The 12,774-nt window shown below is 43.4% G+C and overlaps 1 protein-coding gene across 1 annotated transcript in view; it reads left to right on the forward strand.

Moving 5' to 3' along the window:
- Window positions 1-12,774, forward strand: part of ADGRV1 (adhesion G protein-coupled receptor V1) — a gene marked incomplete at its 5' end in the record, with an annotated part of 278,532 nt that overhangs the window by 183,713 nt on the left and 82,045 nt on the right. The window contains 1 exon segment of the mRNA XM_081943817.1: window positions 5,993-6,109. Coding sequence (XP_081799943.1) covers window positions 5,993-6,109 — 117 coding nt within the window.

A 12,774-nucleotide genomic window follows, 5' to 3' on the forward strand; every position in this document is an offset into this window, starting at 1 on the left:
CCTACCCTTATTAATGAAATAGGTTTATCATCATAGTAATGGCTAGATGACCATATAAATTGGTAGTATGGAAATCCTATATTATCATGCATGAATGGATAAATTACATATACACCGAAAGGTTTGGATTTCCTGTTCATTTTATTCTGAGGGTTTATATTTCAATTTACAGCCAGATGATTTGTAAGCCAGTGTCATGGTTCCAAGTAACACCCCAAACAAAGTAAAACTCCGAGTCAGGCATTTCCTCAAAGTTCCCTTTTATTAGAGATGTCATATTGGCAAATCTGGGAAACCCTGAATCTGAAGTCTCCCAGGTTTTCCCCACCCAAAAGAAAGTCCAAGTCCCTTCTCCTGCACCCACATGTTCATCGCATGGTCCAATCAGGTCACCATCCTAACTGGAGTTGTTTTCCAGTCACGCCTTTCCAGGTGCCGGTTGAACATCTTTCACTCCCAGTGAAAGAATGTTGTTATGGCTGTACATCTCACCCTGTTGCCATCCAACCTCTCTCCCAGTTCCCACAGCATGCCCATCCACCAAGTGTGGCAGCCCTGAAGATCCAAAGAAAAAGATGGCCTCCGGGGCTGGCAGCCAGCTGAATAACTGGAACAAACAGTGATGTGCGGTGAGGTTTATGGCTGGTGAGGCACTGACACAGTGGTGGGTTTCAAATTGTTTTAGACTTGTGGACTTCAACTCCCAGAATTCCACAGCCAGGCATGCTCAGTTCCGATTTAAAGCGACAGAATTTGTTTTTCTCCTTTGCGAAAGAAGTTTCCTTCTTTCTTTTTCTTCTCCCTTCCCCTCCTTTCTCCCTTTCTCTCTCCCTCTCTCAAATACACACGCACACACACACACAGAAGTTGGATTGGACTATCTCTCCTACCCCCTTCCCTCTCTCTCACTCACTCCCTCTCAAACAAACAAACACACACACAGACACAAAGTTGGATTGGAGGGAAGAGCACCAGCGAGAAGGCCACAGGAGGAGGCAGGAAGCCAGTCAAAGAGCTATACAGGAGCACAAACACTTTCCCCCAGCCCCGGAAGGATCCAGCCCAGCTTCACTGATTACTGAAAAGGCAACGTGGCTCTGCCTGCAATCAAATTACATCCCAGGGAGAGCACAAGCGAGCCAGAGTCCTTCCCTCCAGCCTTTGCCCAAAGCCCCGCACCAGGAGGTTGAAGTTTGAATTCCTCCCCCTCCCTCCGACCCACACGTACCTTTTCCAGCTGTTTCAGAGAGGATTTCAACTCTGCTCTTGCCTCGGGTCCTCTGAAGAAGCCCCGCCCAAATGAGCACCCTCTACTATGAGGCAGGAGAACTGCGTGCCTTACCTACGTCAGGAATTTTTAGCCTTTTAACCCTTGCTTAACTCTGCTCGAGTGATCATAAAATGCCTAAAGTCAGACTAGATGAGGCATGCAGTTCTCCTGCCTCATAGTAGAGGGCGCTTTTTTAGAGGCTTTTTTAAACAGTTAAGCAGAGCTATCCACGGTGAGGCAGCAACTAGTTCAGCCTGAGCTCAGCTCTCGCCTTTTTCCTTTTACATTTTTTTTTTCATGATGACAGTGGTGAGGCTGTGCCTCCCCTGCCTCCCCTGACTGCACATCACTGTGGAACAATAAGGCTCTATGCCCAAATCATCTACAGCCCAGCAGCCTATACTTTCTGGATAGTGGATCAAACCAGAGCATGTTCCCCTTCAGTTCTAAAATTGTAGAAAAACTAGTCTTGCCAATTTTTGTTTTTATTTGTTTGTCTGCATGTCATGTTCTGTTAGCAAAGAAGAAATACACTTCCTTCTGTGACAATGTATGGTACCAGGTTAGTTAATCCTTCCTTAAACTTCTATGGAGAAAATAGGCCTTTAAGGTGCAGCAATATTTTTCCATTTTTATTTCTGAGGACTATAAACAATTGACTGACGGGGTAGGTTAAAATTCTGAATAGAGCAACTCATTTTATGGCTGAGATACGCAAATCAGAATCAAATCCTTTTCTATTTTGGGAGCAATTTTAGCCTGTGTTTTTATATGTGAAAAAAATGAATCACTTCTTAGCACTAATAATGTATTTGATTCAGTGGCTGGTTTCAAATTTTTTTAGAACCTCTTCTGTAGGTGTGGCCTGCTTTGTGGGAGTGGCTTGCTGGCCATGTGGCCAAGTGGGAGTGGCTTGCCAGCCATGTGACCAAATGGGAGTGGCTTGGCAGTCATGTGACTGGATGGGCGTGGCCAACTTGTAAAATGTGGTGAAACTCACTTAACAATGCTCTTGCTTAGCAACCAAAATGTTGGCTCAGAAACTCTGGCATTTGAAGCACGTAAGTCTTTGATGTAAGCTGTCAAGTTACAAGACCATTGCACCCCTAACCCTTTAGAAAAAAAAATCCAGGGATGTTCAAACTTGACAGCTTTAAGACTTTAAGGTTTATATAGGACTCTTAGAGTCGGGCGGGGCGATTGGTGAGCCAGCCAATCAGTGAGCAGTGGGCGGGGCAAGCGTGGTGCAGAATGGGCGGGTGGAGGGAGCTGGAACTGTTCTAAATGGCACGGTAGATTTGTGGAACCTCTTCTATAGAAGAGGTTAGAACTGGCAGGAACCCATCCCTGGTTTGATTACAGAACAAAAGTTTTTAATAGTTGTGAACCATACAAACTGTTCTTGAAAAATTATTTAGGTCATTAAACTAAGAAAATATCTTAAAGGAGTTTGAAGTCATTATTATACTGTACGTAGTTCTGGAACAAAATAAGTATTATTATTATTATTATGGTTTGTCACACAGTCAGCCAGATGTTCAGATTGGATTTGACATTTTTGTCTACCTATCAAATCTTTTCCAAGGAGCTGGGATAGGCAGATCCGGATGTTTGATAGTGTTACAGATATCGTCCCAGGATGGAAGCCGTTCTGAGTAAAACCATTTTTGGCAATTGACCGATGGTGAATTTGTCAATGACAATGGTAGTCAAGTGGTGCTCCAGTTGTTTTGGAATTGCACCCAAGACCCCTACTACTATTACTACTATCTTGCCTGCTTCTGCCACAGTCATTCTATTTCTATTCGTAGGTATTTGTATTTTATTATCTTCTCCAGTTCTTTCTCTTCTATTCTGCTGTTTCCAGCTATTGCCACATTCATTATACAGACTTTTATCAATCGGTATTATGTTTGTTATATGTTTTTTGTAAGAAACAGCAATGATTAAAATGAGGTTTGGTCAAAATACATTTTAATAATGCATTTTTTATTATTAAAGTGTGACACAAGTTAGTGACACTGCTGCTATATTTAAAGCCATTGTTAACGGAAACAGAAGCATTAAGGAGACTATTTTAATAAGCCAAATTCATGAAGTACAGTAGAAATTCATATGCTCCATGTTCCAAAACCAACATTAATCACAGTATGGTCTGCACAAGCTGATATTTCTGTCTTTATTTTAACTCTAAATAATAAAAATGAAATGAAAGCAATGAAGAGAGATCTGCAATGTCTGAAAATGTCTACATTCACCAGTATTGGCTCCTTAACTAATTTAGTTATTCACTTATTTTAATTTCCTACTATCTCCAAAGACTTCAGAACATTGTACAGTGACAAGTGCAAAATACAAGATGGGAAATAAAAGAATACCTCATTGTCTCTATTCAAGAAACCCATCTAGCGGAAGCTGAGAATGTCTCTACTGGGAACTTAGGGATCTGCTGCCAATCAGAAGAGACATTTGAGATTCAATGTGGACCAATCAGAAGAGATATTTGAGATCCAATATGGACCACATTTGTATCTTCCATTGTATAAATCAGTGCTGCATATTTGGTAGAAATTCACACTGGCAAGGAGGCTCTATAATGAGGGAAGTAGATGGAGCAACTTTTACTCTGTTTTACATAACTAGACAAATTCACTTTAATGACTAGAGGAAAGGAATAATTTATAGCAGGAGATAATATACCAGATTAAAAGAATCTGAATTACTATTTTAGATAGGAGCAAGGTTTCAATTTTAATTTCCCAGATTGGCGTTATTAATTTCAAGGCCTCAAAATTCTCGTTAGGATTTAGGATTTCAACTTTTTCTTCCATTTATATTTTTAATTGAACCCAAAAAGGAGGGAAATATTTTTTCCATGGTAGTATTGTTGGAAGTAAAATTGGGTCCGGTTCCAAGGCAGGAGAAAGATGCTGGAAATAAAATGAGGCAGGGTGCTGGAAAGGAAGTCTCTATTTATGTTGAAGCCAAACACTAGTGACTGTGGCATGTTTCTGGGGTGGCTGATAAAATGGGATTGAGAGTAGATGGGCTTTTATACATTATTTGGAGCTTTGTAATTGAGATGCCTGTTCCTGTGCAAGAATATGTCCTTCAATATTTTAATGGCTGTTGCCAGATTCCTATGGGGTCATGTAAAGGTCATGGCTGGCTCTACAGGCAAAAGGTGAAGAAGTACAAATCCTAGGTGTTTGTCTGAGCTAATCTTGTCAACCTTTGCCCCTTGCCTCTTGTGTTGCTTATTTGGAGTGTCTTTGCTTATGAATGGATTGGCCGCATTATAGCTCCATTCCTAAAGACCAGCCTCTTCAAGCTTCCAGCTTTTCCTAAGATTGGAAAACCGGGGCTGCTTTCTGCCTTTGTTAAGATTTTTCTCCTTTAGGGGAAATATTCTATCCTACCTCTTTTTAACATTAAGAATAAAAAATATCTTAATCTGAGGAGGGAAGGCTTCCAACAGTATTAATTTTGAAATGTTTTTGCATTAAATATGTCTCTGATCATACTTTGAAGCATTTTGCTATTGGATACAAAAGTGAGCAAGCATAGCATTTCTGTTCCTATCCTTTGGTGGGAATTACATCAGGGATGTTGCAGCTGTGTCCTTTGGTCTCTTTAGCCACAAACATGACCATTAGGGCAACCTGTTAGAAAATCTGATGTTAAAGCAGACAGAGGATACAGATAACCTTATCAAAGGAAGGGGCTAAGTAATCTATTACATATGAAGGAAAGCAGAATGTAAGCGGGTTGGAACATTTTTTTATGTGCATTGCACTGGTTCTTCGGACACAGTATAGGTAATCCTTGACTTACAATTGTTTGCTTAGCAAGTGTTTGAAGTCCCAACTGAAACAAAAAAAGAGATGACCTGGATCCAACATTCCGATGGTCACCTGACAATGACAGTGGTTTCAGTTGATTCAAGTAGAAAGACAATCAGGGCCACCAGAAAACTACTCAACAGCCCACTGGTTACTCCCCCAGATGCCTTTCTTTCCCATCTTCTAGTGACTCCTATTTGCAAGGCATGGTGGAGATGGACCTGGGGAGAAGGGGAGGGAGGCTTTCTCCTTGCCTGCCTTCATTCTCATGGTCCTGGCCCAACTGCTTGCCACCTCCCACAAAGACCTCAAACCCTCCTGGAGAGAAAGCTTGGAAACAAGGCTCAGCATGGGTGAGCATGCACCAGGGGTTGGAGATGGGGGCTGGGGATGGCATGAGCAGATTAAGCAGAGCTGAAGCCTTGTCAGACCTTGGTACTTCTCTTCCTGGACAAATGCTTATGTGTGTGAGCCTCAAAAACGGAAATCCGCAGATGGGCTGACAGCCCCTCAGAGGATCGCAGACTAAGAAACCCTGATTCAAGGTTTTATTGAGTAACACATTGTTTTTTGAAATGTTTCACTTATAGATCCTGTCAAGATCCTTGGTTAGTAGCTTTATTTTAACAGAGTATACCGTATATCTGAGAGTTACTGAACAGGGATAATCCAGCAGTCATGTATTTGCATAAATCATTTAGGCCAAAGTGCATAAAAATATTTAGTTCAAGAAAAAAGTTTTAAGCATGGTATATGCATATTCAAAATAGTATGGTGGGGTGCTTGACTAATACATAAAATATTATGAATTGTGAGTCTGATATCTTCCTTATCATTGTGAATATATTTTTAAACTAATGTCACTATAATTCTCTTCTAGATATCATTTCTGGCTTCAGCTTACACAAGTCAACAGCTCTCTGAAGAAAGTTGCTCTGCTTTGGGTTCAGTTACCCACTATCTCTACCTTTGTCAGTTCAGTTGGATGCTTATTCAGGTTAGTAAAAATTCTGTTTTGGCAATGAACAAAGAGCTTCTCGACAGTTCCTAGAAGGGCTGAGCCTTTTCCTGGGTTTATGCAGTTGTTGTCCTTTTGCTTTTGGCTGATATTCATTTAGCACATATTTATATTTAGGGGGGATATTTTTTTCTACAAAAAGAAGCATAAATGTTTCTTCTTCTTCTTCTTCTTCTTCTTCTTCTTCTTCTTCTTCTTCTTCTTCTTCTTCTTCTTCTTCTTCTTCTTCTTCTTCTTCTTCTCCTCCTCCTCCTCCTCCTCCTCCTCCTCCTCCTCCTCCTCCTCCTCCTCCTCCTCCTCCTCCTCCTCCTCCTCCTCCTCCTCCTCCTCCTCCTCCTCCTTCCTACCTCCTTCTCATCATTCTGCTCCTCTTTATGTCCCACCTTTGTTTTTTTACAACTGAAAGTATCATATATAATGGTACATATAATAGAATGGTACACACTGTATAATTGTGTGTGTGTGTGTGTGTGTGTGCAAAATATCATATATAATGTTCCTACTTCCTATTTTCACTGCAAGACTGGGAGTGACTGGTTCAAAGTCATCCAGCTGGCTTTTATTCCTAAGGGAGAATTAGAGCTCACAGTCTTGTGGCTTTTAGTTCTGCATCTTAACCAATATACCAAACTGCCTGTTGCCTATATACAGTGATGACTCCCACTGTAATCACAGTGTTTATTTCCTATTAACATATTAAACTGTTGCTGCTTCCTTACCTCAAATACATATTTTCCTCAGCCCTCATTGCATTGTAAAAATATAGAAGACTCTTTTCTTTTTAAAGGAGCAACTGGCAGATAAAAAGAGTTGCCCATGCTATATCTACTGAACTCTTTGGATCTCAGTACTGGACATTTCTAAAGAAACACATTCTGCCTTCTGTATCCTCAATTTCCATATTGTTCTTAAGGAAACTGGCTGAATTTATCCATCTAACAACCAGAAGTCAACTTGAAGGAATGTTTACATCAAAATTCCCTGTAGCTAATACTATGTATAATCCTTTCCAAGGCTCAGGTTATTTGATGCTTTATTCCAGTTCTCCAATTAGCTTACATAGTGGATTAATTTTTCTTTAGGTTATTAAAAAAGCTTAACCCAAATCTTTGGAAACTGATATATGTAAATCTGTGAAAAATAGAGAAAACTGTGTTGTAATATGCTTAATATATGTAACATTTCATACAACAAAATTGAGTAGTCAACATCATATATTCTCTAACCCAGGTCGTAAGAAAATAACTATATGCTTTATATGTTGTAAATAGGATAGGTCCTTGAAATTCTGGATCTACTTTTGCTCTTTCTTTTAAAAAATAAGGAGAATACAGATTACTAAACAATTCTGCAAGGACGCTATTGGAATCGTCTAGGATACTATTTGATAGTACTTCTCTACTGAGCCTTGGTATCCAGTCTTGGGAATTGATTATATCTAGTTTATCCATGGTCTTATGCCTCATAACAGCTATTCTGCTCTGTAATAAAGAAGGTGCTAATTACATTCCAGCTTCAAGGGTTGATTGCACAGCCAGTTGTTTTTTCGAGTCTTCTTCACTATGGACCATAATGTATAATTGGTCTATCTGAACTTGTGCGACCAGCTTCCTCTTAATTACGTTAAGTGTTGAGTTACAAGCTGTTTCTCAGTTAGTGAAGTTGCAGATCTTCTGTCCAGTGGTGGGTTTCACATTTTGTTACCACCGGTTTGCCGCACCCGCACCTGCTCACTTCACAGGCGCATGCACCCAGCCTTCTGCACATGCGCCTGGCCTTCTGCACATGCACTTTACTCCCCTGTGCACCTTCCATGCATGTGCCCAGCCTCAAAAATGTGCCGAAATAGGACAGCATAGAGCAGGAGCGAGTGGGCGGGGACGGGCTCACCCGCGATTTCCACTACCGCTTCAGGTGAACTGGTCCAAAGTGGCTGAATACCACCTCTGCTTCTGTCCATCCATACTTTTACATTGCTTTCATTTATTCCCCCTTATTAGGTCTTCTCTTGTAGTAGTATTCCATCAATGCCAGCGTCTCTTGTCTTATCCATGAATGATGTGTTTCACTTGTCCAATTATTATCAGATTTTTCTGGTTCCTCAACATCTGATGTGAACTTTGTTCATCTTTGCACTTCAAATAAAGTGCAAATTATTTCTGATTTACTCCTCAGCACACTAGAAATTTCTGCATGAGCTAATTCTTCTAGCAGCTAGGATACTGGCTGTACCTTTTTGAGTCCACACAACTGATTGTTATTATTACACCATAGCAACAGAAAAATATTGCTAAAGTTAGATCTGCTGTTTGTATTTGATCTATTTAATTCTAGAATACCAAAAGATGAGAGGTGCATATTTATCAAGATTAAAAAATGGGATTACATATCAGGAATGTACATACAGGAAATAGCAAACAAACCAAGCTCACAAAGTTTGCAAGGTCCAGTTGAGTCTGTATTATCATTTATGCAATAAGAGATAAGATGATACGTAACGGTGATTAAACAATTACAGAAAACAAGGGTAAGGACACATAGTACCAGTTCTTAGAAAATTGCATGGCTGAAAACACTTGTTCTAAGAGGTAGAATTAATGGGATCATAGCTCTTTCACTAAATAGAATGACAAAAATAAATTTCAGGATTCATCTGTCTGTAGCTGAAGCATGGCCTAGTTTTATTACAAGGTCATGCAGTAAGATGCATTCTACCTAGCACTTTGTTCTTTTAATGTCAGAAAAAGAAAGCAACCTAGTTATAATAATAAATTAATAAATTTGAATTTATTAGCCGCTCCCTTTCCAGATAGGACTCGGGGCGGCGTACAATAGAACATATAAAACATAAAACATATATACAAACACATAAACATACATATATACAAAGACATACATGCACGGAGGAGGTAACAAGTTACATCACATTAGACAGTTAAAAATCACCGTTAAAATACCCCAATTATAATAACAAAATTTAAAATTTAAAATTTAAAAAATTTAAAAGGACTGTCAGGAGGAATAAGAAAAAATTTACGGTTGAGCCAGGCCAGATAATTGAAAGAGGTGGGTCTTCAGCTGTACATGGAAGGAGCGGAGATCGGAAATAATCCTGATGTCACGGGGGAGGTCATTCCACAGGGCTGGACCCATCACAGAGAAGGCTCTGCTCCTGGGTGTCGCCCCCCGACACTGTTTAGTGGACGGCACCCGGAGAAGTCCCTCTCTGTGTGAGCGGATTGGTCGTAGGGATGCATGGGGCAGGATGCGATCCTGCATGTAACTAGGTCCTGTGCCATGAAGCGCTTTAAAGATCATAATCAAAACCTTGAAACGCACTCGGTAGACCACAGGAAGCCAGTGCAGCTCGCGCAGGAGAGGTGTTACAGGGGAGTATCTAGTCCTCCCCATAATCACCCGCGCGGCCGCATTCTGGACCAACTGTAGTCTCCGAGTGCATCTCAAGGGAAGCCCCATGTAGAGAGCATTGCAGTAGTCCAGGCGAGACGTCACTAGCGCATGGGTGACTGTGCGTAGGGCATCCCGGTCCAATAAGGGGCGCAATTGGCGCATCAGGCGGACCTGATGGAACGCCCCCCTTGCCACGGCTGTTACATGGTCATCCATGGACAGCCGGGCATCTAGGAGGACGCCCAAATTGCGCACCTGTTCCATGGGGGCTAGTTGCACGCCCCCGATGGCCAGAGATGGAAGCACCTGGTTGAACCGGGAGGCCGGAAGCCACAGCCACTCCGTCTTGGAAGGGTTGAGTTTTAGTCGGTTGCCATCCATCCAGACCCGTACGGCCTCCAAACACCGGGACATCATTTCAACGGCCTCATTGGGGTGGTTCGGGGTGGAAATGTATAGCTGAGTATCATCAGCATACAGATGATATCCCACCCCAAAACCACGGATGATCTCGCCCAGCGGTTTCATGTATGTGTTGAACAGGAGAGGCGAGAGCACCGATCCCTGTGGCACTCCACATGTGAGTGGCCTCCGGGTCGATCTCTGCTCCCCTGCCAACACACGTTGCGTCCGGTCAGAGAGGTAGGAGCCAAACCACCGTAAAACGGTGCCCCTGACTCCCAACCCCTCTAGCCGGTGCAACAGGATACCATGGTCGATGGTATTGAACGCCGCCGAGAGATCTAATAGGACCAGGATAGAGGAACAACCCCTATCTCTGGCCCTCCAGAGATCATCAACCAATGCAACCAAGGCCGTCTCCGTGCTGTGCCCGGGTCGGAAGCCGGACTGGCGTGGGTCTAGATAATCATTTTCCTCCAGGTGACGTGGGAACTGCTGTACCACCACACTCTCTACAACCTTCGCTAAGAAAGGAAGGTTGGAGACTGGACAATAATTGACTAGGTCCGTTGGGTCCAGGGAAGGCTTCTTGAGCAGGGGCCTCACCACCGCCTCTTTCAAGGCGGCCGGTAGAGACCCCTCACCCAACGAGGCGTTCACTAGGCCCAGGAGCCAGTCGCGCGTAACCTCCCAGGATGCCAGTACAAGCCAGGAGGGACACGGGTCCAATAAACATGTGGTGGGTCGCAGACATCCACGCAACCTGTCCAAATCCTCGATGGCAACCGAGTCAAACTCCTCCCAAAGCGGTCCCTCAAGACTCGCCACGGGCGTCTCTACTGAACCACTGAAAGGGGCCCATCCCATCCGGATTTGAGCGACTTTGTCCTGTAGATATTTCCCAAACTCCTCTGCTCTGCCCTGTAAAGGGGCTTCCCGCGGTCTCTCAAACAAGAGGGAGCGAGTCACCCAAAACAGGGCGGCAGGGCGGTTATCTGCGGACGCAATAAGAGCGGCGCAATGTTGACGTTTTGCCGCTCTTAGTGCCACGAGGTACGTCCTCAAATAGGCTCGTCCCTGTGCTTGGTCAAATTCGGAACGGGAGGATCTCCAACGACTCTCTAGGCGTCTCTTGTGGCGTTTCATCACCCTTAGCTCCTCGGTAAACCAAGGGGCCAGGGTGGTTCGTCGCCGCAGGAGAGGCCGCAAAGGCGCCACCCGGTCTAGGGCCCCGGTAGTCGCACTATTCCATGCGTCTACCAGGTCCTCCACTCGGGGGCGGGTCAGGTCCACAGGAGGTGGCCCAAGCTCCGTCTGGAACCTATCTGGTTCCATCAGGCGCTTGGGGCGGAACCATCTAATACCTTCCGGTTCCGCCTCCTCGCGGCGGGGGGTAGCACCAGGGAAGTCCAGCCGGAGAAGTGAGTGATCCGACCATGACAGGGGAATAATGGCTGGATCCCCTATTCCCAGATCACTCATCCACTGGCCAGAGACAAAGACAAGGTCCAGCGTGTGGCCTCCCTCGTGAGTAGGGCCCTGAATTAACTGGGTCAGGTCCATGGCTGTCATGGAAGCCATGAACTCCCGAACCCCCTCAGACGCTTCTCCCATCGACGGCAGATTAAAATCCCCCATCACTAAAAGTTTGGGGGTCTCAACCGCCACCGATGAGATCAGCTCGAGGAGTTCAGGCAGGGCCGCTGACGTATAGCGAGGAGCCAGGTATACTATCAGCAGGCCCAACTGCCTCCCTGGGCCCCATCTCACGACAAGGGACTCACACCCGGATGTCTGTGGCACGGTGAACTCTCTCGGCTCTAAGTCTTCCCGGATAATCACTGCTACCCCGCCGCCCCTTCCCTGGGCCCGAGGCTGGTGAAATGCTCGATAACCTGGCGGGCACATTTCCACGAGGGGTAAACCTCCCTCGTGTCCCAACCAGGTCATGAATGAATGAATGCAGGGCACAGAAAGCTTCATAGGCTTATTAAAATGATGAGCTGCTAATAAATACATATAAGTGCATACAAACATATATCCACCCTCACACACTCACAGTATGTTATTTAAAATGTCCACTACATCAACTATCCTTGATTGTATTAAGAAAATGTGTAGCCATTAATTTCCTTCTCTGACCTTTCCAAATGTTTGCCAAGGTACATTTAAACAATTGCCTATTTATCACTAAATGCTGAATTCTCGTGAGGCATGAGCTGGATAAATTTTTAGATCATTTTAAAGTTAATGTATTGGAAATAAATTCAATGTGACTTAATACTTACTGCTTACAAATGGTTCATTTAGGAGAGAAAAAGATTTGGGCTTCAAAAGTTTTGGGGTTACTTTATCACCAGTGATTCCTACATACATTCATGATGATGATGACGATAATGAAGATGATGTAATGTCTAGCAGAAGACTTTTTTTTTAGCAGCTGTCAAGTATTGGCATTGTTTCATTTTATCTAAAAGCACTATACAAATAGGTTTAATGATATGGGCACTGATGTAATCAGCAGTTCGATGTGTGATTCAGAATAGCCCTTACATATTCCAGTCTGACAAATGCAGACAGTCTGTTTTGCATGTTATGCAAATTAACTGCTAATTCGGCAATTCAGGTGACAGGGCTAAAAATTAAACAATACGTTTCTGTTTGTCTGATCAAAATTAGCCTTGCTCTTTTTTTACACTGTGTTACACATGCATAAAACTGTCATCTTCTCCAGAGCCTGCAGCTCAACACAAGTGTCTTCAGCAGATGGCTATCAACCCTGCAATGTGCGGGGGGTCTCGCCTCTCATTATAGAGTGATGCCTTTGGTTT

This window comes from Natrix helvetica (genome assembly GCF_964273705.1).
Source record: "Natrix helvetica genome assembly, chromosome: 2".
Taxonomy (NCBI): Eukaryota; Metazoa; Chordata; class Lepidosauria; order Squamata; family Natricidae; genus Natrix; species Natrix helvetica.